We start from the raw sequence: 24,634 nt of genomic DNA on the forward strand, positions 1-24,634 counted from the left end.
ATCAACCAGTTGCTTGCTGGGTGTCTTCTCTGGTGATGTCTGCCAGGTCAGTATTGCAGTCATCTTATTCCACCAGGTGGTACTGTAATGGCAGCCTCGCCTACGAGGTCTGTCTGTCTTTTTCGTCAATTTTTGTTATTTTTAGTGTGTTTTAAAAGTATGTGTTAATGTTCTCTGAATTGTTTGCCGTATCGTATCTCCAGTCGCTCTGCGGCCTAACATCTTTGAGCTGGAGGCCGTGCCCAGGACTGATTTTGAGCCCCACCGCGGGGCCGTGGACTTCCCAACAGAACGTGCGATCCCTTCCCTGGGATCGACGCTCCAACCGCGGCCTGTGGACCTCAACATCGAGGAGTCTCGGGTGGAGACCGGTGTTGGGAGCTCCAAAAGGCACAGAAGATCTCGACCAGCCCCGACCCGGGTATGATTGCTCGGCGTGGGGGAGCTTCATCACCCTGATGCGGAGGCCCCTAACGCTGCTGGCTTCGGGGGCCAAGATCGTCCTGTCAATGAAAGGCTCGAGGTCCCTGACCACGGGAGAGCAAAGAAGGGAAGAGATTGAACTTTTTTTCGCCTTCCATCGCAGTGAGGAATGTGAAGTTACTGTGATGGATGTTTATGTTAAAATGTATTTTGTGTGTTCTATTGCTTTTTATTGGTATGATTGTATGGTAAATGAAATTCATCATATGTTGCAAAACATACTTGGCTAATAAAGTATGATCATGATTATGATCTTTAGCTTATGCTTGTTTTGGGGGCTAGTACCCTTCAGTTTTCTCCAGCATATAAAAGGCATGCGCAATTGGGTTCAGATCGGGCGATTGACTTGGCCACTCAAGAATTGACCTATTTTTTGCTTTGAAAAACTCTTTTGTTGCTTTAGCAGTATGTTTGGGATCATTGTCTTGCTGTAGAATGAACTGCCGGCCAATGAGTTTTGAGGCATTTGTTTGAACTTGAGCAGATAGGATGTGTCTATACACTTCAGAATTCATTATGCTACTACCATCAGCAGTTGCAACATTAATGAAGATAAGTGAGCCAGTACCTTAAGCAGCCATACATGCCCAGGCCATAACAACATCACCACCGTGTTTCACAGATGAGGTGGTATGCTTTGGATCTTGGGCAGTTCATGTTCTCCTCCATACTTTGCTCTTGTCATCACTCTGATATAAATCAAACTTTGTCTCATCTGTCCACAAGACCTTTTTCCAGAACTGTGGTTGCTCTTTTTAGTACTTCTTGGCAAACTGTAACCTGGCCATCTATTTTTGCTGCTAACCAGTGGTTTGCATCTTGCAGTGTAGCCTCTGTATTTCTGTTCATGAAGTCTTCTGCGGACAATAGTCATCGACAAATCCATACCTGACTCCTGAAGAGTGTTTCTGATCTGTCGGACAGGTGTTTGGGGATTTTTCTTTATTATAGAGAGAATTCTTCTGTCATCAGCTGTGGTCTTCCTTGGCCTGCCAGTCTCTTTGCAAGCTCACCAGTGCTCTCTTTCTTCTTAATGATGTCCCAAACAGTTGATTTGTGTAAGCCGAAGGTTTGGCTGATGTCTGTAACAGTTTTACAGTTTCCAAAGGTGATGGGAAGATTGGAGGAAAGACTAGGTGCTGAGAGCTCTCTTATACCCGATTGAAGGAGGCAATTAAACACACCTGAGCAATTACAAACACCTGTGAAGCCATGTGTCCCAAACATTATGGTGCCCTGAAATGGGGGGACTATGTATAAACACAGCTGTAATTTCTACCTGGTGAAACCAAAATGTATAAAAATAAAAATACCCTTTAATAAAATCTGACAATGTGCACTTTAACAACATGTGATTTTTTCTATTACAAATCTCAAATTGTGGAGTACAGAGGCAAATAAATAGGGGATGGGTTTTTGTCCCAGACATTATGGTGGGCACTGTAAATTGGTTCTAACTGCTGATTTTAAGTATTGCCTGGTAACACGATTTTTTTACTCAAATATGGTGTAACTCAGAGTGATATAGCGTTGAAACAGGCACTTCGGCCCAACTTGCCCACGCCGGCCAACATGTCCCAGCTACACGAGTCCCACCTGCCCGCGTGTGGTCCATATCCCTCCAAATCTGTCCAATCTATGTACTTGTCTGTTTCTTAAACGTTGGGATAATCCCTGCCTCAACTACCACCTATGGCAGCTTGTTCCATACGCCCACTACCTTTTGTGTGTAAAAGTTACCCGTCAGATTCCTATTAAATCTTTTTCCCCTTTACCTTAAACCTATGTCCTCTGGTCCTCGATCCATTTACTGTGGGCAAGGCACACGGTGCATTTACCCCCTCTATTTCTCTCATGATTTTCTACACCTCTAAGATCACCCCTCATCATCCTGCACTCTGAAATGGCTCTAATTGCTGATTTTTAAGTATTGCCTGCTTACACAAGTGTTTTGCTCTGTATATTAATAATTCACATTTCATACCAGGTAAAGTTCATGTGAACTTAGAGCATAAATTGCTGCAGCGTAGAATAAATTTGCATTATGTCACTGCAATTAGCCCCATTTTCATTTCCTTTTTTGCATGATTCACCAATATAATACATGCTTATGCCTATTGGTAAGTATTTTTAATCCCACAGTAAAGCAATATGTTTCAAAAGAGATACGACTGGGGGTAGGCAGGAAATCCCTGAAGCAGCATGTTTAAAATGTTGCATTTGTCTCATTAGTCACCAGTAAATGAAAAAAAAACTAATGGCAAGCCAATTGTAGCAGGGATATCAGTCGGGATGAATAAAGCAGATATACCACAGGGAAAAATGAAACTCCAGGTTTATTTTGTTCACAATGCAACCTGATTCAAAAGCTTTAACATCACAAAGCTCAGCATTAAACTTATTTATCATAGATAAATTGTGTATGTGGATTATTTATATTATATTAATCATTTATTTATATTTATATATTTTCTATATATATATACACATATACATATATAATATAAATATAGTACTTCTCAATAAAACTGCTTTCATCTGTTAAAAGAACTTCAGTAACATATTGTGGGGTTTATTTTGGCATTCTCTATGTTGAGACCAAACAACAGATACTACAAAAGATATTAAAAGCAGCAGCAAAATACATCAATAATCTGAAACTGAAAGCACACCATAGTTAGGAGTGCTTTTGTTGTAAGCAAAGAATAAGATCATACTTCCTGCAATTGTCAAGGGAAATTCTCAATTACAAAACCTTATTTGATGGCCCTGGACTAAATGAGAAATGGCATGCACTATCTCTGAACCCTAATGTGACAATAACTCATCCTTTAGAGAGAAGTAGTGTGCAGAACTGATTTTACATCTGTTTTACTGTGTTGATATTTTGTGGCATATGGGATTAAGAAAATATCTGAAAATTACCAGTACCCAATTTAATTCTAACTTTGCCAGTTGAAATCTGAGTAAACCATATCTATTTTACAACATATCAATCAATCAAACAACTATACAATACCGAGAAGATTATTTGATACGTGGTGAATTAAATTTCAAAAAAATGTTTAAAGGGAAAGAAAATCCTCTATGTTCAGAAAAGTGAAATAAAAATATACATAAACATTTTAAAGAAAAATAAACAACTTTTCCTCTGTGGTGACTAACCATGTCAAGGCTTATTCTTCTGAAGCAGCTGCAGTGACATATCTGAAAAGTAACAGCCTAATACCAATTTTGCAATTACATTAAAAAAAATAATATCAAAAAATCTGAGACAACATCTTAAGGAGAGGTATTCTAAGCTCAACTTTATCCTTAAACTGTCAATCGTTCAATAAATCATGGTTACACATTAACTGAATTATGCTTATTTATGGCATTAGCTTTGGCTTATGAGTCAGAAAGTTGCAAGATCAAGTTCTACCCCAGAGGCTTAATAATACCACCTAGTACTTCAGTGTAGCACTGTACAAAGTGCCAATCTCCCTTTTCCGATGAATGGAAAAATGTTTTGCACAACTTACAACCCTTAGGTGGAACACAAAGTGCTGGAGCAACTCAGTGGGTAGGGATCATTTCCAGAGGACATGTGATATGTGCTGTTTTGGGTCTAGCCCCTTCTTCAGACTTACAAACCTTAGGCCAGTTCTGTCTGGAGTGCCCCAGTACGTTTTAAGTTTGTAGGAAGGAACTGCAGATGCTGGTTTAAACCGAAGATAGACACAAAAAGCTGGAGTAACTCAGCAGGACAGGCAGCATCTCTGGAAAGAAGGGACGGGTGGCCCTTCTTCAGACCAGCAATCTCCACCATTCTTTCTTATTTCAAGCAGAAACTTTATTCCCAAAACTGGATCCTGACTGGAGAGGCCTTTGCAGGACAGGACTCTTATGTTGAAAACCCAAGTGCCAACCCCACATATTGTCAGGCAGCCATGCCACAAACTCAGTCTGGTTGGCACTTCAAAAAGACTGGGAATCTCTAAGAATTTCTGACAAACAGGCATTCAAAAATAAATGCAACGAATCTTAACTTTATTCTCTGACAGATAAAGTCTGAAGAAAGGTCCTGACCCGGAACGTCACCTATCCACGTTCTCCATCGAGGTTGCTTGACCCGCTGAGTTATACAAGGACTTGGTGTCTTTTTTTGTAAACCAGCACCTGCAGCTCCTTCCTCCTACATAACTGAAACAATCATTAGACTTAATCCTTGCATATTACAGAGGAAAAAGATAGAAGAAAAAGAGGTGGATATGTAAAAAGGAAACAGGCCCTCTGGAGGAGCGTAGCTGAAGATTTCTTGTGGTCTTGGGCAGAGCTGAAACCAAACCAAGCTATGATGCAACCAAGAGTATGCTTTCTATGGTGCATATGTAGTTATTTGTAACAGGCACTGGCGACATTCCGTGTTTCCTCACTCTGTTCAAGCATTGATGTGCCTTCTTGGCTGGTGTATTAATGTGGTAATATTTGTGCCAAGGAACTTGAAGCTCTCAACCATTTCCACAAACGCACTATTGATGCTGATAGGGGCATGCATTCTACCACACTTCCTGAAGTCAATTATGGCTCTTTTGTCTTGCGACAATGAGGGAGAAGTTATTGTCCTGATATTGCTATAAACAGTGTCCTGCACACGGGGCTAATGTAATCAGAATGTAGGTTCATATGGATGAATTAAAAGACCAGTATACATTTGATATTTCACAATCTCAGAACATCCCAAAATATCCTACAACAGTGAACACACCACAAGAGGTATCTCATTGGCTGTGATGCAGTGCCTACATAGAAATTTGGAACTGAGGAAATCAATGTATAAAATTACCACTAAATAATCAGAACAAATTTTGATTGTGATCAGGCTGGCAGAGGCACCGGCCACAAATAAAATGTCTGTACTCTCCGCCAAGTCACAGCTTTTCATTTATTCACAAAATGCTGGAGTAACTCAGCAGGTCAGGCAGCATCTCGGGAGAGAAGGAATGGGTGACGTTTCGGGTCGAGACCCTTCTTCAGACTGATGTCACAGCTTTTCATTTGTCAGACTCAGATGGCCAACGTAGATGCTTAAAGCACCCAAATCTCTAGTGGCATTATGTAGCCTGTCAAAACAAAATTGCTCAGAAGGGACAGGTTTTGCTGTAAGCTTCATTTTAAGAACAAACTGGATGGAAACAAACCATTTATCATGGTATCCTTGAGGATGGCCATAAAAAATGAGTCAGTTTTTCAATGTAAAATATGTTCTACATTCGGTTTATTCAAAGCTTTTGTTTCAAAGCTAATTAAGACAAATGCTGATTTATGCCTGAAACAATTTGAAAAGCTAGTTGTGTATGGCCTGGCCAATTACTCTGACATGCATGATAGTTGTCACAATATTAAAATATGAAGACTTTGGCTCATCTTTCACTATGGGAACAGTTTAACACTTAGTCTGTTTATATAAACATGATTTAATATGAAAAATATTTTGAGGCAGTTTTCCATTGCTAATAATTGTCAGCTTAAAAAAAGATCCAAACTCTGTAGATAAACTGAAATTTGTTTCAAACCTGGTAAATATGTTACGATGTACACCTACAAATTTGGCGCATGTCAAATTTCTACATTTAAAAATATGGTAAACCTTTGTGGCACAATCTATTGCTGGTTTAGAACAATTCAATAGACTTAAGGTTTCTAGACAGTAAATCCGTAAATATGCACAATTGCAAAAGGGGGTTTAGGCTAAAGGCACAAATCTGACAGTATGTTATCTTTTGGCAAATATCATTCAGAAGGTAAAAATTGCTAAATCTACTGAGCTGCGAGCTGATAATGACTTCTATAGCTTGTCTCAGTTCACAAAGGACAGATCTTGCTGAAGCAAGCGCATTGTCCAGACTCCTGGATCCATTTGCTCATCATCTCCCTCATCACTTTGATCCACCTACCAATTCTGTCCTACTCATCTTTTACACTTTTTTAACACTATTTTCCCAATATACTCAGTCCTGACCAGGGTCCTAACCCAAAACATCAACCACACCTTTGCCTCCATAGATGCGGCTTGATCAGCTGAGTTCCTCTAGTGATTTTTTTGCTCACTGCGTAGACTTGCTGCCCTGATGCGCCACCATCGTAAGTTTTTTGGAGGTGGAGAGCAAAATAAACTGACCTTCTGCACTCAAGACACATCCAGCAAGACAGAACAGGCTGAGTATAGTGCAGGCCAAAGGTAGCACATCACTGAAGCCTTTCTCACAGAATGGCCTGAACAATCTGTGGTTCAATTATCAGAGGCATTTACAAACTGAGCAAAGAGTTAAATTCTCAATAATTAAAATGAAAAATAGCAATTAATTCAATACATAAAAATTAAAATAATTCAAATAAATAGCTTTAAATAGTGCTAAATACAAGCAAAGGAGAAAGTTTTAAAACAGGGATATAGGACGGGAACAGGCAGCAAATCCTAGAAGCGTGCTTTGAATTGATGGCCAGTGTATTGAATATGCTGAAAGTCTGCTGAAACAATTGGTTGGGAGATTCACTGGACATTAATACAATAATAAAATCTATGGCAGAATTCTAATCTTCAGCCATTATTCAACTATATTCATATTTCCACCTTGCCCAGCAAAAATAAATAGTACCATTACCTGTAAACGGAATCCTGTCTAACTGTAAAAATCTATATTCAACTTTCATTCTTATTTGCCATTAATGGCCCTAAACATGCATGCATATTTAACACTTTGCATCCTGTTTGCAGAACATGTTAATTTCCTTAGAATGCGACCATTTCAGTCAGTCAGGTCTTTGCTGGTTCACTGATGCCATTTCGCCTCTCATTTTCCCAGCAACTATTCTCCTTGCATTCCCATCAATTCCCCCAGATTCTACCCTTCACCTTACACTGGGAGTACTTTACAGTGAAAGTTAACCAACCAACTTGCTCGTCTTTGGGATGTGGGATGAAACTGGAGCATCCAGGGGATATCAAAGCAATTACAGAAAGAGTGTGCAAACTTCACACATGCAGCACTGGAGTTCAGAATTGAAGTGGGAAGAATCACAAAACTGAGACAGCAGCTCTACTAGCTATGAAATCATACCAAAGACTTTACATCAGAAGTAAATTTGGAAATTGGGCATGTCTTCAACGACTTACCAATTTCTGTACATGAACCACAGAAAGCATGCTATCTGGAAGCATCACAGTTTGGTTTGACAATTGCTCTGTCCATGGCTGCAAGAAATTGCAGAGAGTTGTGAATGCAGCTGATCCATCACACTAATCAGCCTCCAACCTCCATAATTGACTATCTAAACTTCGCTCTGCCTTGGGAAAGTAGTCAATGTAATCAAGGACCGTAACAACCCCATCTCCTTCCCTACTCTCCCGTTGGGCAGAATATGACGTTTGAAAGGAAGTACCATCAGATTCAAGAATAGCTTAAAGTAGAAACAAGGAGCTGCACATGCTAGTTGACAAAAACAAGACCGAAGTAACTCAACAGATCAGGCAGCATCACTGGAGAACATGAAGTAGTAATATTTTGGTTCTGGACCCTTCTTCAGACTCCCTGCAATCCTGCAACTAGAATCTGAGGAGGGGTCCCGAAACGCCAACAATCCATGTTCTCCAGAGATGCTGCCCAATCTGCAGAGTTATTCCAGTATTTTATGTCTGTTTTTCCACCCCCCACCCCCCCCCGGATAGCACACAAGACAAAGTTTTTCACTGTACCCAGTACATGCGGCAATAAAAACCAATCTGCAGTGTTACTCCAGTATTTTATGTCTGTTTTTCCACCCCCCCCCCCCCCGGATAGCACACAAAACGTTTCTCACTGTACCCAGTACACGCGACAATAAAAACTAATACGCTAGTAGGCCACTCTTAAGCACATTGTAAATGTGTTTAGAGGAAATCTAAACCTGCAGGGCCAAATAGCTGGACAAGAGGTAGAAAATCCAAGCAGGATGTCAGGATGTGGAAAAGAAACATGTGTTAATAACAAGGAGTAGGAAGAAGCAAGTTTGAATAATAGTGAACGAATGGTGGGTTTTCTAAGAGGTGAACATTTTGAATTCTTAAGATAGGAGGCTAATGAAGATCAATATTATAAATACAAGAACATTGTACTCCGATTTTTATCAAGACCACTGCCAAAACACCCAAAAATGAGCTTCATGCAAACCACATGCTATATAACTTATCCAACTGCTTGAATGGAAAATTTCAATTATGGAGGAGCAACTGGGGTTACTATCACAGGATGAAAGGAAACTTAGTTAATGTGTATTACATTGAGGCCCAGACAGTGTGTACAGAAAGGATCTATTTCCTAAAGAAGCAAGAATAGTTTTGGAGAAAGAAGCAGTGAGGATTAACAGAGAGTTGAGAAGTTAACACCTTGCAAACCAAGCCTGATCCCAAAACCAAGCCTGATCCCAAAACCAAACAAAAATGGCAGACTGCCGCACGAGACACAATCTCTCATTATACTTCGGTAGATGAATGAGCCATAATATTATGCCATTGACTGATGACAGGAAATTAGGAATAACCTTAATTCTTCCTTGGTTGCAATTGACACATTGGCTTTTGCATGATTCTATGTTTAGTTTCTTATTGTCACGTTTATCGAGGTACAGTAAAAAGCTTTTGTTTGCATGTGATCCAGTCAAAGAAAAGACTTTACGTGAACACAATCAAGCCATCCACATATACAACATTTAGTAAATGTTGCTGTTGAAATAAAGATTTAAATGAGTGAAACTATTGTCATGGATGACAGCAGAACCTCTTCTTGGACCTGCGCATAAAGAGTCATGATGCATCATACACCATCTTGCAAGAAATACATTGGAAATGATAGCAGCTAAAGAATTATTTTTTCACACAAATACAATTGACCAAGTCAGTACACAATTTTCAACGATATGGTGGTTCAGTCAAGCTCCTGGAGAGCAATGGATGGATTGGTCGTAGAAAGAGAATGGCAAATGCATGAGGGCATCTTGATACAATATGTGAAACAGCAAGGATACTGAGTGATATTACTCATTAATTACTCTTTCTGACATGGGCCTCCTCCTGTGCCATAGTGAGGCCCACCGGAAATTGGAGGAATAGCATCTCATATTTCGCCTGGGCAGCTTGCAGCCCAGTGGTATGAACATCGACTTCTCCAACTTTAGATAGTTCCTCTGTCCCTCTCTTTCCCCTCCTCTCTCCCAGATATCCCTCTATCTTCTTGTCTCCACCTATATCCTTCCTTTGTCCCGCCCCCCTGACATCAGCCTGAAGAAGGGTCTCAACCCGAAACATCACCCATTCCTTCTCTCCTGAGATGCTGCCTGACCTGCTGAGTTACTCCAGCATTTTGTGAATAAATATCTTCGATTTGTACCAGCATCTGCAGTTATTTTCTTATATTACTCATTAATGGTGATGCAATCAGCAACAAACAGAAAGCCCGGGTTATCAGCACAAGAAATCGCTATGGGACGTCCTCAACGCTCATCTTTTTCTTTGCCATTTACCATTAAGCAAATGGATATTCATAAAAATGGAAGAAAATGTTAAACTATTGCATTTCCCTAACAAAATGTATTTCTTGCTTCCATTCCCAGGTGAAGGAAGCTCAAATTGATCCTGCCGAAGGAAAATACCATAATTTGGAGCCGAGTTTATATACGCAAAGGTGTTCAAGAGAAATAAAAGCCTCTACCCAAGATTCGAAGGTCCATTCCAGATCCTGCTAATTACCAACACTGTGATAAAGGTGAAAGATACGGCAACATGATTCATGCCTCACACTGCAAAAGAGCCCCAGAGCACATGGACAAAGAAGGGAGGAATGTGGAAATCTTATAGAAACATATAAAATCTTATAGAAACATATAAAATCTTATAGAAACATATAAAATCTTATAGAAACATATAAAATTCTTAAGGGGTTGGAGAGGCTAGATGCGGGAAAATTGTTCCCGATGTTGGGGGAGTCCAGAACCAGGGGTCACAGCTTAAGGATAAGGGGGAAGTCTTTTAGGACTGAGGTGAGAAAACATTTCTTCACACAGAGAGTGGTGAGTCTGTGGAATTCTCTGCCACAGAAGGTAGTTGAGGCCAGTTCATTGGCTATATTTAAGAGGGAGTTAGATGTGGCCCTTTTTGCTAAAGGGATCAGGGGGTATGGAGAGAAGGCAGGTACAGGCTACTGAGCTGAATGATCAGCCATGATCATATTGAATGGCGGTGCAGGCTCGAAGGGCCGAATGGCCTACTCCTGCACCTATTTTCTATGTTTCTAAGCACCAACCCCATCTGTACATGGAAATAATGGGCATTAGGACTTTGCTTCCTTGTGGGAATAATAATACCTGTAATTGCATGTAAATCTCCCTGCATAAGTCACACAAATACACTAGGGAAAATAGCAATGGATAAGGATGTTGGCTTTGTTTGTTTGCAAAAAAGGGAGGAACATACACTTTAATAGGGTCCAAATGTTGCATGTACATTCCTGACAATTCTGAGGAAATAGGTAACCTATTGGACCGTATCCGAAAAGTTGAAAAATTAATGGCACTAAGTTCTTGGGGAACCTCTGTTTGGGAAGGAAGGATGGTTTGGGTCTACAGGCCAGTCAGTATCAGGGCTGATCATATTCCTGGTTATTATCTTTATCCTGTATTTGGTGTTTGCCCTGATGATGTTCTGCGTGACTAGAAGCCGCAGCTGTACCAGCAGGGGCAGGCACCATAGTGACAATAACAATCCCAGAGACCTCAGAGAGGCAGTGACTGAAGAGATGGAAAGACTGTAAAATAGTTAGATTAGGGATCTAAAAGAGGACAAAAGGGAGGAATGTGGAAATTTGGAAAAAAAGGGGCAACAGTTTGCAAAGGTTAATGGGAAATAAAGCCATGTGGGCAATTTCAGAAATCTTCAGAATAGGAGACCACATCTTGCATAAGAGTCACAAAGGGCATCTATTGGTCAAGACAAGAGTGTAACCACACAAACAGGATGTCAGAAAGACGACTTCTCTAATTGCTAAATTAAGAAAAAAAACATATATGATAATTATACTTTTGTTGCTATTCTAATTCAGCTGTTGGACAAAGCAGTACTTGGGGAAGCAACATCAGATACTCCTCCATCAGCTTTTGTAACTGCACCTAAGAAGGACCATTGCATGATTACATGGAACTTGCTTATTTGAGTGCATAAATATGCTGCAATTACTGCTAATTATTGCTAGACAAGACTTTCACTAGGCACTCTCCCCTTGTATGCAAGCAAAATAAAGCTACAACCTGATGGCCATGTGTTTTGTGTGTATATGTTGTGTTCAAATTATTCATTACTTAGCATTCAATATTGCTGTCAGCATTTTCCATAACATTTCTTTTGTTAAACTGTAAGGATGCATTTACATGCTTTGACCAATGTGCCTCCACATGGTAGGCAAAGTATCATAACTTTGTAGACTAAGCTCCTGCAGAGATACAGCATCAAAAGCAATTTGAAAAGTTTTCTTCATTCTCCTGCACTCAAGATATTAGTTCATTTTCAATACATAATTCATACGACATTTTAAAATTTAAAAGTGAAAATATTTTATTCTCGGCTTAAAACCCATGTAAAACCAATGAACTGTATATTAATTTCGAGGATAAAATGGATCTTTATTTACTGATGAAAACCTGGTAGTATCTCTACTATAGTCTATTGTGTCGCACATTTCTCTCTATCACCTTGTCACCAAGACTTGCCATGGAAAAATCACAGTACTTTCATTGTCAAAACATTTGTACCCCTCGTCAAAGTAATCGAAAAAGCTCTTAATTTTTTCAATCCATTGCCCGATCAGATCTCAGACACTGTTAATTTGTCCAGATCTGTATTAATCAATTGGTATTAGAGTATGCTCAGTGATAGGAACAAGACTTAGAACAACGTAAAAACTTCACAGTCAAGTTACATTTATTTTATTATAAATAGCTCAGGATGCATTGGAGAGAAGGATTGTGCATTACAAAATGTTTATTCTCAATGGTCTACAACTAATTCAATTCCTGTATTGCGATATATTGTGATAATCAGCTGTGTCTGATTATGACAGGTGCTCATTATTATGACTGTTAGCCTGACAAACAGTAACAAGAATAATCTTTGATTGGAGCTGTTCACAATGCAACGATTTTAAATAGCTGGAAAATTATGATCTATTAATGAAACTAAATTACCTTCAGGATCATATGTTTGGAATACTCTTCTAGCTTGCTCCCAAGGAGATTCGGGGGCAACTAAGGACATCTCCTAGAAAATAAAAGCATGCCATATCTCAAAAGACCATTGTTTAGGTTCTGTCACAGAATAACATTATGATTTGCATTGAAAATTGTGCACAAGAGCATTTCAAATTGTCAATAATAATAATAATATATTCCTTTATTCGTCCCACACCGGGGAAATTTACAGTGTTACAGCAGCAAAGTGGATAGCAAGAGATCATACATTATAAATAGAAGATACATAAATTGTCATCAGTTTTCCGTGGGCTCTTAGCTGTTATTGTTGACTCGTGTGCTGGGAGCAGTGCTGGTTGTGCAGTCTCACAGCAGCGGGAAGGAAGGACCTCCTATATCTCTCCTTCACGCACTTGGGGTGAAGGAGTCTGTCACTGAAGGAGCTACTCAGTGACAATAAATACAGGTAATCAAATGCAACATCCTAAATAAAAAGTACAGTGTGAAACAAATGGCTCTTGTATATTTTTCCATGCCCAAAATTGGATTCTATTCTAAAAGTCTTCCTCATATTTAATACCTATTTTTTTAAATTCATTATAGTTTCTTTCAACTTTACCTAAGCTCAGCAATGCAAGAGGGGTTTGTCAAAAACAGGAATTTCCAGACATAAATTCCTATAAATTCAATCTAGCAAAATGAGAGCGAATTGACAGAATGAAAGTTTGCCATTTAGTAAATTGGAATTCCAACATGAGATACAAGAACAGAAGAATCACAACTTCCTAGCCCACTTTTAAGAGGCTTACAGAAACACCAAAGTCACAGGGACACTGAAAGATTGAGAACTGTGTAACTTGGTGTCAAAACAACAACCTCTCCCTCAATATCAGCAAGAAGGGATCATGATTGACTTCGGGAAGTGAAGCAATACATTGATGGTGCCAAAGCAGAGATGGTCGAAAGCTTCAAGTCCTAAGAAATAAATATCACCAGGAACTTGTCCTGGACCAGTCACAATAAAGCTATGGCCAAGAAAGCATACCAATATCTCTACATCTTTGAAGGCTCAGGAAGTTCGGCATGTTCCCAACAACCCTCACCAACTTCTATAGATGTGCCATAGAAAGCATTTTATCGGAATGCATCACAACCTGGTTTTGGAACAGCTCCATTCAAGGCCACAAGAGATTGCAGAGTTGTGGATGTAGCCCAGACATCACACAAACTAACCGCCTTTCCATTAACTCCATCAATTGGACATGCTGCCTTGGCAAGACGGCATAATTAAGGACCAGTATCACCCCAGTCACTCCCTCTTCGCCCCTCTCATATCAGTACAGGTTTAAAAACATGTACCTCCAGATTCAGGGATAGTTTCTTCCAGCTGTTATCAGGCAACTAAATCGTCCTCTCATTGACTAGAGTGTGGTGCCTACGTCAAATCGATTTCATTGGAGGCCTTTGAACTATATAACCATATAACCATATAACAACTACCGCACGGAAACAGGCCCGTTCGGCCCTACCAGTCCACGCCGACCACTTTCTCTGACCTAGTCTCATCTACCTGCTCTCAGACCATAACCCTCCAATCCCCTCTCATCCATATACCTATCCAATTTACTCTTAAATAATAAAATCGAGCCTGCCTCCACCACTTCCACCGGAAGCCCATTCCATACAGCCACCACCCTCTGAGTAAAGAAGTTACCCCTCATGTTACCCCTAAACGTTTGTCCCTCAATTCTGAAGTTATGTCCCCTTGTTGGAATCTTCCCCACTCTCAAGGGGAAAAGCCTACCCACGTCAACTCTGTCCGTCCCTCTTAAAATTTTAAAAACCTCTATCAAGTCCCCCCTCAACCTTCTATGCTCCAAAGAATAAAGACCCAACCTGTTCAACCTCTCTCTGTAGCTTAAGTGCTGAAACCCAGGCAACATTCTAGTAAATCTCCTCTGTACCCTCTCCATTTTGTCGACATCCTTCTTATAATTTGGCGGTAATAGGACTTTATCGTGCACTAAATGTTGTGCACTTTATCTGTGTACTGTGGATGGCCTGGTTGTAATCATGTACAGTTTTTTCTTTAACTAGATAGCTTTTTAGCTGTATCTCAGTACACATGAAAATAATAAACAAAACCAAAGCCACATTCCAGAACACATCTTCCACACCCTCACTCCCTAACCACCATAGTTAATTTCTGCGAAATAGAATCACTGAAACTTCTTGTACACGGTCTTTTTGATTTAGTTAACATTTAATTATAATATTAAAAAATACCTGGCCATTTTAGAGGTGCATAACCGACATATGTAAGATAGCAGTTTACCTTTGGGAAAATACTTGAATTCCATTCATTTAAATTTAAAAATCTTTGTGAACAAACTGTTGCAAAATAATGAAACAATGTTTTGTTTGGAACGATGATATCTGTAAATCATTGAAAGGCTATTTCTACAATCTGGTTTAAAGTATTCCGGGTAGGATTTCCAGTGTTCATTGCCGTGAGAAAATTTGCATTTGGCATCGGACACACATTTATAAATCGCACTGCTCTAAACTTCTTTCCATTTGAACAAAACTATGTAAAGATTCATTCTCTGCTAAAAAAAAGTATTTGTCTTTACTGGAGCCATTTATCATTATAAAGTTATACTGTGGCAAACGTTTTCTACGCCAATACTTCAGCTCCAATGTACAGCAAAGAAACCATAATTTCAGTGGCTCAATAAAGACATTAAAAATAAAGTGTTTTTGGCAACTTGGTATCTTCTAAAGTAAAGATACTTTGTGAAAAATATCAAATTGTCAACGTTGACTGTCCATTTTTAGTTTGGAGATACAGCGCGGAAACAAGCCCTTTCGGCCCACCGGGTCCCCGCCGACCAGCGTTCCCTGCACATTAACACTACCCTACACACACTATGAACATTTTATTTTAACATTTACCAAGCCAATTAACCTACAAACCTGTACGTCTTTGGAGAGTGGGAGGAAACCGAAGATCTCGGAGAAAACCCACGCAGGTCATGGAGAGAATGTACAAACTCCGTACAGACAGCACCCGCAGTCGGATCGAACCTGGGTCTCTGTCGCTGCATTCGCTGTAAGGCAGCAACTCTACTGCTGCGCCACCGTGCAGCCCTTTGCCTCCAAAAAATGATGCCTGACCTTCTGAGCTTCTTCAGAAGTTTTTGCTTTAGATTATATCATCAGCAGTCTCTTGAGTCTCCAGTTCCACGATTAGCAGATTGCCTCCTACTTTCCTAAACTCTTAATTTTTTTAATAGATGGGTCCAGACATTCATGTATGCTCAACACATAGCATTATAAGCCACACCAATCCCATCATCATTTAATATTAAACTATAATAATAGAACCAGTACCATGAGAATGCAGAAATCTCACAGGTGATAGAATTTTTCCTCCCTGGTTTACGAAGCTATCAGAATTCTTGACTGAATCACAAACAAAATGGTAAGATAAAAGTTTGGAAATCTTTATTTTACTAGATTCCTGAAGCCAAATAAATTCACATATTTTGTGGGAAATATTAAACTGAACTGCAGCCCTTTTCGATGGGCAGAAAAAATCCTGTGACACCATTTTGAAAACCATGAGAATTAACTCTGGTTAATATTTATCATTCAATCAATGTCATTGAAGGTCGATAAGAGGTTAATATATTCAGTCATCACACTTACTTTATAGGAGTTTGCCACACAAACTGCTTCCCAAGTTGACATACTTTACAGCACTGGCTGCATTTCAAAAGTACATAATTGACATGTCCTGAAGCTAACAAAAAGGCTCTGTACAAATGCAAGTCCTCATTTATACGTGCCTTCAATTTAGTTAATCTATCACACATATGATATGCAAAATGCTTTTTAAATAATTTGCTTTTGAATACAGTAGATACATTGAATTATGTAAAATAATTTGACTGTATCAACTTTGCCTATAAATCAGGTTTAAACCTGATCAGCCACAAAAAACGTAATCAAATTGGTACAGATTATTCCTTCCTTTATATGTAGAAAACAATATGAAAAAAGTTACAAAGTGCTGGAGTAACTTAGCAGGTCTGACTGGGAGTCCCAACCCAAAAGAACACTCATCCATGTTCTCCACAGATGCTGCTCGATCCACTGAGTTACTCCAGCACTGTGGCTTTTGTTGTAAACCAGCATCTGCAATTCCTAATTCGCATATCACTGTACCTTAATTGGTACACGTGACAATAAAAGATCTTTAAAACCTTTGTTTCTATATTGATGAAGTTTTGCCTGACAGGCATTCGAATAATTGAAAAAATAGACACAAAGTGCTGGAGTAACTCAGTGGGTTAGGCAACATCTCTGGTAGAAACAAAGAACCACAGATGCTGATTAATACACAAATGGACAAAGTGCTGGAGTAACTCAGCAGGCACAAGAAATGCTGCCTGACTTGCTGAAGTACTCCAGCATTGCGCGTCCTTCTGGTATGATGATTGTTTATCTTAAGTAGTGGACACAATAGGGGGTTCATAAATGTAGTGGAAAGCATCTGGCAAATGACAAAAAAAGTCCACTTTGACTTCAAAAACATAATTAATGAACAGAAATTTGCATTAAATAATTGTGCAGGTTTCCCAACTGTTGAGTTAATTTGAATTTTCAATCTGCTAAGATTAAGTTTTTTTTTGCTGGCAAATCAATCTGAAGTAAATACTGCAGCCCCGGCCACAGGTTGCAAATTCAACCCACCATGGAAGTCCCGATGAGGTCGAGATTGGCTGCCTTGCACAGCCTAGGTGCCACATTTTCGGGGAGACTTCCAGGGCGGGGGGATTTCTCACGGAACCCCTAGCAACCTCTAGCGGCCGAATTGACAAATTGCAATTACCAACTGTTTCGCGGAAAAACGTGACGCGAAATCGGAATGGCGGAAATGAAATAAGAAAACAGAAACTTTCTGTCAAATTCAGAAGGGTTGGGAGGGGTGTTAACTGTATATTCACTCCTTACATTTAACCCTCCAAAGTGGAACACCTCACTTTTGCTCAGGCTAAACACCATCTGCCATTTCTCCGCACATTTCTGCAGCTCATCCTTATCCCCTGTATGTGACATCATTCCTGCAACTCCTTTAGTTTCACCAGCAAACCTACTCGCCAACCTAATATATATACACATACACATATATATATATATATATATACCCAAAACGTCACCCATTCCTTCTCTCCCGAGATGCTGCCTGACCTGCTGAGTTGCTCCAGCATTTTGTGTACCAGCATCTGCAGTTATTTTCTTATATATATATATATATATATTCAATCAGAACATCTACCTTCCACCACAACCTTCTGTCTACTATAAGCCAGTTCTGAATCCATATGACCAAGTTACTGCGAAACCCATACATCTTAATTTTCTACCATGAGGGACCTTATGAAAAGACTTACTAGAATCCATGTATACAACATCTATGCTCTACCTTCATCAATCTCCTTTGTCACCTCCTAACATTTGACATCCCTAAACAGATTGAATATTAAAAGTGAAAAAATGGTTGTGCTTCATGTGGTTCAAAATAGTTTTAAGGACAAAAAGCTATGTAGGAAGTGGAAGCAAGGAATGCAAAAGGCAAAAGCCAAGAAAACAGCAGCCAATTTCTTAAAATGGCAGCATGGTTTCTTTCAACTATCAAACTCAGTTCTTGCTCTTGAATGAAAATTACACTAGAAGCTTATATAACAAATGGAATTCAGAAGAACATTAAAAAAATAAACAGTGATCAATCTAACAGCATCAGCTGATTTAAATCCATATCTACTGACAAAAATCCAGCTGTTTTAAAGATTACAGATCAAGAGATTATGCATGTTAGGTTCACGTTTCCTATGAGCAGGCAATTTTTGTTGCATTGATGATGGCAATAAATTTTTACACATTAAGTTCATGGAGGGAATGGAGTGTGCTACAAATCTGACATACCAATCCCCAGGCTCAAATCTCCAATAAGTGCATGTCATACAAAACAATGAAAGAGGGATATAGTTTCAAATGTTTACCCCATCATCCGAGCACAACATTTAAAAAAAAATGCAAGTTATTGCTATATCTTATTCAGGTCGTGACTGCATCATCCAATCACACATTTTGTTTTACTGTCAAAAGCCAAACCAACCTTGGATACATTCAGCTTTGTTTTTTGCTATTCTATATTCTTCATGAGCTTGCATTATAAAATAACACCCAAATTGTAAAATAATACCAAATTCGTGTAAAAGGCCTTTATGTATTTCCCCAATTCTGCAGTTATATGAGCAACTATGCATTTTTCCCGTACTTAAGTTCCATAGGGGGCGCATAGAAAACTTTAAATTTCTGCAATGTCCACAAAATAACAAAACCTCCATCTGAATTTTGATGGTGCTGCTTGAGAAGTAAATATTAGCTAATAGCCGACAAGAGCCCCAACTATTCTTTGACTAGTACCAACACAACTTCCACTAAAAACAGTTTCCGGATGAGCTTCAGAAATATCTCACTGACAGTATTTAATTTGAGGATAGATGCCACGGAAGTAGTTTGTTCTTTTCAGCCCTGCAGTAAACTTACCTCGTGCCAGAGATGACTAAGTAAGTTTTGAATGGTCCAATGAGACAATTGTAGTTAACATGCTAAAACAACCTTTGCCTTAATATATTTGAATGGGATTAATCTTATTTCCATTAGTGCTCCGCAATCTCTCCAATATCAATAAGCCATGAAAAGTGTTGGCATTCAGAAGGCTGAGTGGAATTATATGTAAATACACCCAAATTGTCTACCATCCAATTGGTTTTCTAGGGTAGAAGGCAAACAGCTAACTCAAAAGTCTGAAAGAATAATTTTTGTATTTGTAATCATGCAAAGAAAAGATCAAGTGAAAATGGATTTTAAGCAGATTAATTTGAAAAATGCAAATATTCTTTTGACCATTTCAAGTGTCCACAATTTGGGGAAGAAAACATTGCAGCAAATAAAAAGGAAACAAAACCTGGATTAAATGCAATTTAAGGGCCGGTCCCACTTTGGCGATTTTTAAGGTGACTACAGGCAACTAGGCTGGCGCCGCACGGTCGCTGGTGTGTCACGGGCGTGGTCCTGAGTAGTCTCCAAAGAGTCGTAGCTTTTTTCTGGTCGCCGCGGAATTTTCTCCCTGCTCGAAAATATTCGGCGACTGCTGGCTTGACGCCAATGATCGAAGCTTGTCGTCTCCTGTCATGGGCGCTGTCATAGGTTGTCGCCAGGTGACAGGTTGTCGCCGGTACTGACGACGGTTATCCGCCTTTTATAAGAATTTTGTTTGTTTGAATAAAGTAAAGTTTGGACATTTTGACAAAAGATTGATGTTTGAAGTTATTGTATTTCAGAGTAGTTTCTCATGGCATCTCTTTCAAATATTTTATTTATTTTGACCAATAAAACAAAAACAAACAAGTATTGCACTGCATTGAAAAGCAAACTCTTTTCATTTATTTTGACATTGCACTGCATTGGGTCTCTTCAGGGACAAGGGCTTCAACCACACAGACCTCTTCTTGGGCTTCTTCTTCCCCATTCTTCTTGTCCTTCTGTCGCAGAATTTTAAGCATGAGGGCCGCTGCAAGCAGCAGGGCTTGTTCTTCTTGTAAGAGCAATGCCATCATATGTTGCTCCATGGCAGTCATGAAGCAGAATGATTGAAACCTTCCCACACCCCTTTGGTGCCAAAATGACGTGAAATTTAAGAATAAGGGGTAGGCCATTTAGAACGGAGATGAGGAAGACCTTTTTCAGTCAGAGAGTGGTGAAGGTGTGGAATTCTCTGCCTCAGAAGGCAGTGGAGGCCAGTTCGTTGGATACTTTCAAGAGAGAGCTGGATAGAGCTCTTAAGGATAGCGGAGTGAGGGGGTATGGGGAGAAGGCAGGAACGGGATACTGATTGAGAGTGATCAGCCATGATCGCATTGAATGGCGGTGCTGGCTCGAAGGGCTGAATGGCCTACTCCTGCACCTATTGTCTATTGTCTTAAATGGCTACAGTTGTCATCAGTTGTGACCGACAGGGTCGTAGCTTTGTCAAGGGTGGAGGTAGGTTGACTTCGGTTGTCGTAGCTTGTCGTAGGCGCCATCGTAGGTGGACGTCCTAAGTCACGACGACTGGGTCGCCGGTTGTCGGTAGCTTACCGTCGACTAGGTGGTAGGTTGTCGTAGCTTGTCGTAGACAATGTTGTAGACATAGTCGTAGGGGGAGTCCAGTCGCCGGTTTTTCGGCGATCTGCTACGACTTTGACAGTCGCCGGCAGTCGCCTTAAAAATGGCCGAACTGGGAAAGGCCCTTAAGTAGTTCCTCTCATCCGAGATTACAGGAGTTGGTTAAAATAAAAAAATCGGGAGAATGTTGGATGGAGCTTAGGAGAATTGATCTGTGTAACTTCTGCCAGATTCTTTATTTAAGGTCTACCATTTGTGTTTGTATAAGAATATTTTCTTTTGTTTAAAAAAAGTAGACATAAAAAGGTAAAAATTAACAAAAATTTCAGATACGTGAGCAGTTTGATGAAATATCTCAAATGGAATGAGTCTAGACAGCTCCACTACATAATTTGGCATTTCTTAAAAGTTGGCAGGAGAAAATGTAAACAAAGTGTGAACAGACCAAGGATTCAGAGACCGTTTGGATTTATTTAAAAAATCAAGCTCACTAAATCTATTTAAGCATGATCAGAAGATCATTGGTATGATGCACTTTGATTTCAATATGTCGTGCACAAGAAATTACTGAACAAAATTAGAGTTCAAAAAGGTATATTGCTTGGAGGAGAACCTGTAGATGGTGGCACTTGCATGCACTTGTCCTTATGGTGATACGGGTCATGTTTGGGAGATTTGTCAAAGAAGCCTCAGTAAATGAGTGCTTTGAATTCTGTGAATGGAATACAACAACCAACGCACAGTGCCAGAGGGTGTCACAGTTAGCTGGTAGGTTTGGTATCAGCTGCTTTATCTTGGTGTTGTTAGAACTGCACTAATCCAGACAAGTCGATTTTTCTCCGCTGCTTCAGATTTAGACCAATTTCTTGCAGATGGCGAGGGAAGACAATAGACAATAGACAATAGACAATAGGTGCAGGAGTAGGCCATTCAGCCCTTCGAGCCAGCACCGCCATTCAATGCGATCATGGCTGATCACTATCAATCAGTACCCCGTTCCTGCCTTCTCCCCATACCCCCTCACTCCGCTATCCTTAAGAGCTCTATCCAGCTCTCTCTTGAAAGCATCCAACGAACTGGCCTCCACTGCCTTCTGAGGCAGAGAATTCCACACCTTCACCACCCTCTGACTGAAAAAGTTCTTCCTCATCTCCGTTCTAAATGGCCTACCCCTTATTCTCAAACTGTGGCCCCTTGTTCTGGACTCCCCCAACATTGGGAACATGTTATCTGCCTCTAATGTGTCCAATCCCCTAATTATCTTATATGTTTCAATAAGATCCCCCCTCATCCTTCTAAATTCCAGTGTATACAAGCCCAATCGCTCCAGCCTTTCAACATACGACAGTCCCGCCATTCCGGGAATTAATCTAGTGAACCTACGCTGCACGCCCTCCATAGCAAGAATATCCTTCCTCAAATTTGGAGACCAAAACTGCACACAGTACTCCAGGTGCGGTCTCACCAGGGCCCGGTACAACTGTAGAAGGACCTCTTTGCTCCTATACTCAACTCCTCTTGTTACGAAGGCCAACATTCCATTGGCTTTCTTCACTGCCTGCTGAACCTGCATGCTTCCTTTCATTGACTGATGCACTAGGACACCCAGATCTCGTTGAACTCCAGGTTAGTCATTTGTTGCAGAGCATCCAGCTGCTGACCTGCTCTTGTAGCCACAATATTTATATGGCTGGTCTAGTTACAGTCTAATATATATATAAACTGTATAAAAGCAAATGCTTAATATTATGAAGCTAACTCAGGTGGCAAAATCAACTTGCACAATACATACAACTGAGGCTCAATTCAATGGAAGCTGCACATCTTCAGTTCGGGTGCTTGCTTTCTACAACCCAATTACATATTCAAAATATGAGGCACATTAAATTTCTAGTGATTTATTATGATTAGTACTGCAATCAGAAAATCCATAAAAGTTTAAAAATAAAGTATGAAACATATCACTGCCATTACCGTGTTAACATTCACTCAAAATAAAATACTTTTCCTCCTGCCAATTTCAAAAACTTGACATTCTCTTGTTGCATTCATTCCTTACTTGGAAAAAATCCTTACATGGACTTTAGCAATCACAATATGCAATGTAGTATGACTGATCTCTGAAAACATGCACTTTGGTACAGCATGTTCCAGAAACAGAATTATACAACTTCCTTTCAATTGCACAAATCTAATGTGCTATCTAAAATCTTGTTTTAATAAAATATTTACAAAAAGTATGTTATTCCAAGTTCCTGCTGGATTATTGTAGTTCTAATAAAAACAAAGATTTTATCCTGAAAATTAAATCAGATCACATTGGCTTTTGGATTGATTGGATTTTTCAAATTAAAATGCCGTCAATGCAAGTTACATGTTGTCTAAATAAAGTTAAAGTGGAAATAAATCAAAAACTTTAGTCGTAATTTTAAACAAACATTAAGTGGGAAACTCAAATCAAATATACGGGGTTAATAAAAATAGATGCGCATAATGCACCCCATAACATGCATCTTTTAGGAATCCAAGATTTTCATTGTTGCTTCTCTCACCATACAAATGCAAATGATAATAAACTCAACTTGACATGAAGAAATGGCCTTGCTGAGCCAGTTTTATACATCCCCAAAATAGTATAACGCAAGCATAATGAATCCAAAACCAGCTTGGTACCAATTGTACAGCACATCAAAAAAGTGAAGGACATTGTACTACAGTGCAAAACAAAGCCGAAAACTGGAGACAAAGATATTAAAAGCTGATTTGAATAGAAAAATAAGGACCACGAGAAAGTTTAAACTACAAGGCTCTCTAAACTATGCTTCAAAGTAAAAAGTTCAAAGGAATAAGTCCTACTTTCTTCAAATAGTATCAATCCAAAAAGATATATTAATATGATGCTGCAAAATATCTCAAACTATGTACAATATGATTTGATTGTGATACCATGGCCTTCACATTTAATTAATTTCTCAAGAGATCAGAATCATACAAATTAAGACTAATTTGTGCAGGATACCCTCTGTTATTCATTTGTGTATACACACAGTCCCATGTGAATACCATTTAAAAATATATATTTATTTGAATAGAAATTATATTGACAGGTTTGATTCATATTTGGCCTAACAACACCTCTGTAGGTTTGCAATATTCTTCCATTTCCCAAAAATACAATTCTCTATTAAAAACATCAATTTTGAAAACATTCTTTGGATAATTTCAGATTAATTGTCTAGCGTGCAATAAAGGAACAGTGAACTGGAGGAAACCTTGAAGGGTCTCGACCCAACTCCAGAGATGCTGCCTGTCCCGCTGAGTTTATCCAGCATTTTGTGTCTATCTCAGATGAAACCCACTCCTGGATTTCCCTTGCGTAATGCAATTTGGAAACATATCACCCAAGTTGATATGTGACCCTTAGATGCAAGAGAAGCTGGTTGAGCAGCCAATCAATTTCCAAACTAGAAATTAACTTCCATATTTCATTACTCAAAACATTTTGTAGAATTGAAGCTAAGAACACAGCATACAGATGGGATTAAAGTAGAATCTGAAATATCAAACATGAAAAAAGAATGGATTGAGAATGCTTTTCCCTATAGCAAAAGGGTTGTTCAACAATAATTGAGTCTTGTTTAAAAACAAATTTTAATCA

General features: G+C 39.3%; 1 protein-coding gene across 4 annotated transcripts in view; it reads right to left on the reverse strand.

The window, feature by feature from the left end:
• The window catches only part of mindy3 (MINDY lysine 48 deubiquitinase 3), a 90,605-nt gene that overhangs the window by 25,073 nt on the left and 40,898 nt on the right, over window positions 1-24,634 (reverse strand). For all 4 annotated transcript variants that reach the window (XM_078417188.1, XM_078417179.1, XM_078417168.1 and 1 more), the window contains one exon: window positions 12,736-12,808. In XM_078417188.1, coding sequence (XP_078273314.1) covers window positions 12,736-12,808 — 73 coding nt within the window. The remainder of the gene's footprint in view (window positions 1-12,735; window positions 12,809-24,634) is intronic.

This window comes from Rhinoraja longicauda, chromosome 2 (assembly GCF_053455715.1).
Source record: "Rhinoraja longicauda isolate Sanriku21f chromosome 2, sRhiLon1.1, whole genome shotgun sequence".
NCBI lineage: Eukaryota > Metazoa > Chordata > Chondrichthyes > Rajiformes > Arhynchobatidae > Rhinoraja > Rhinoraja longicauda.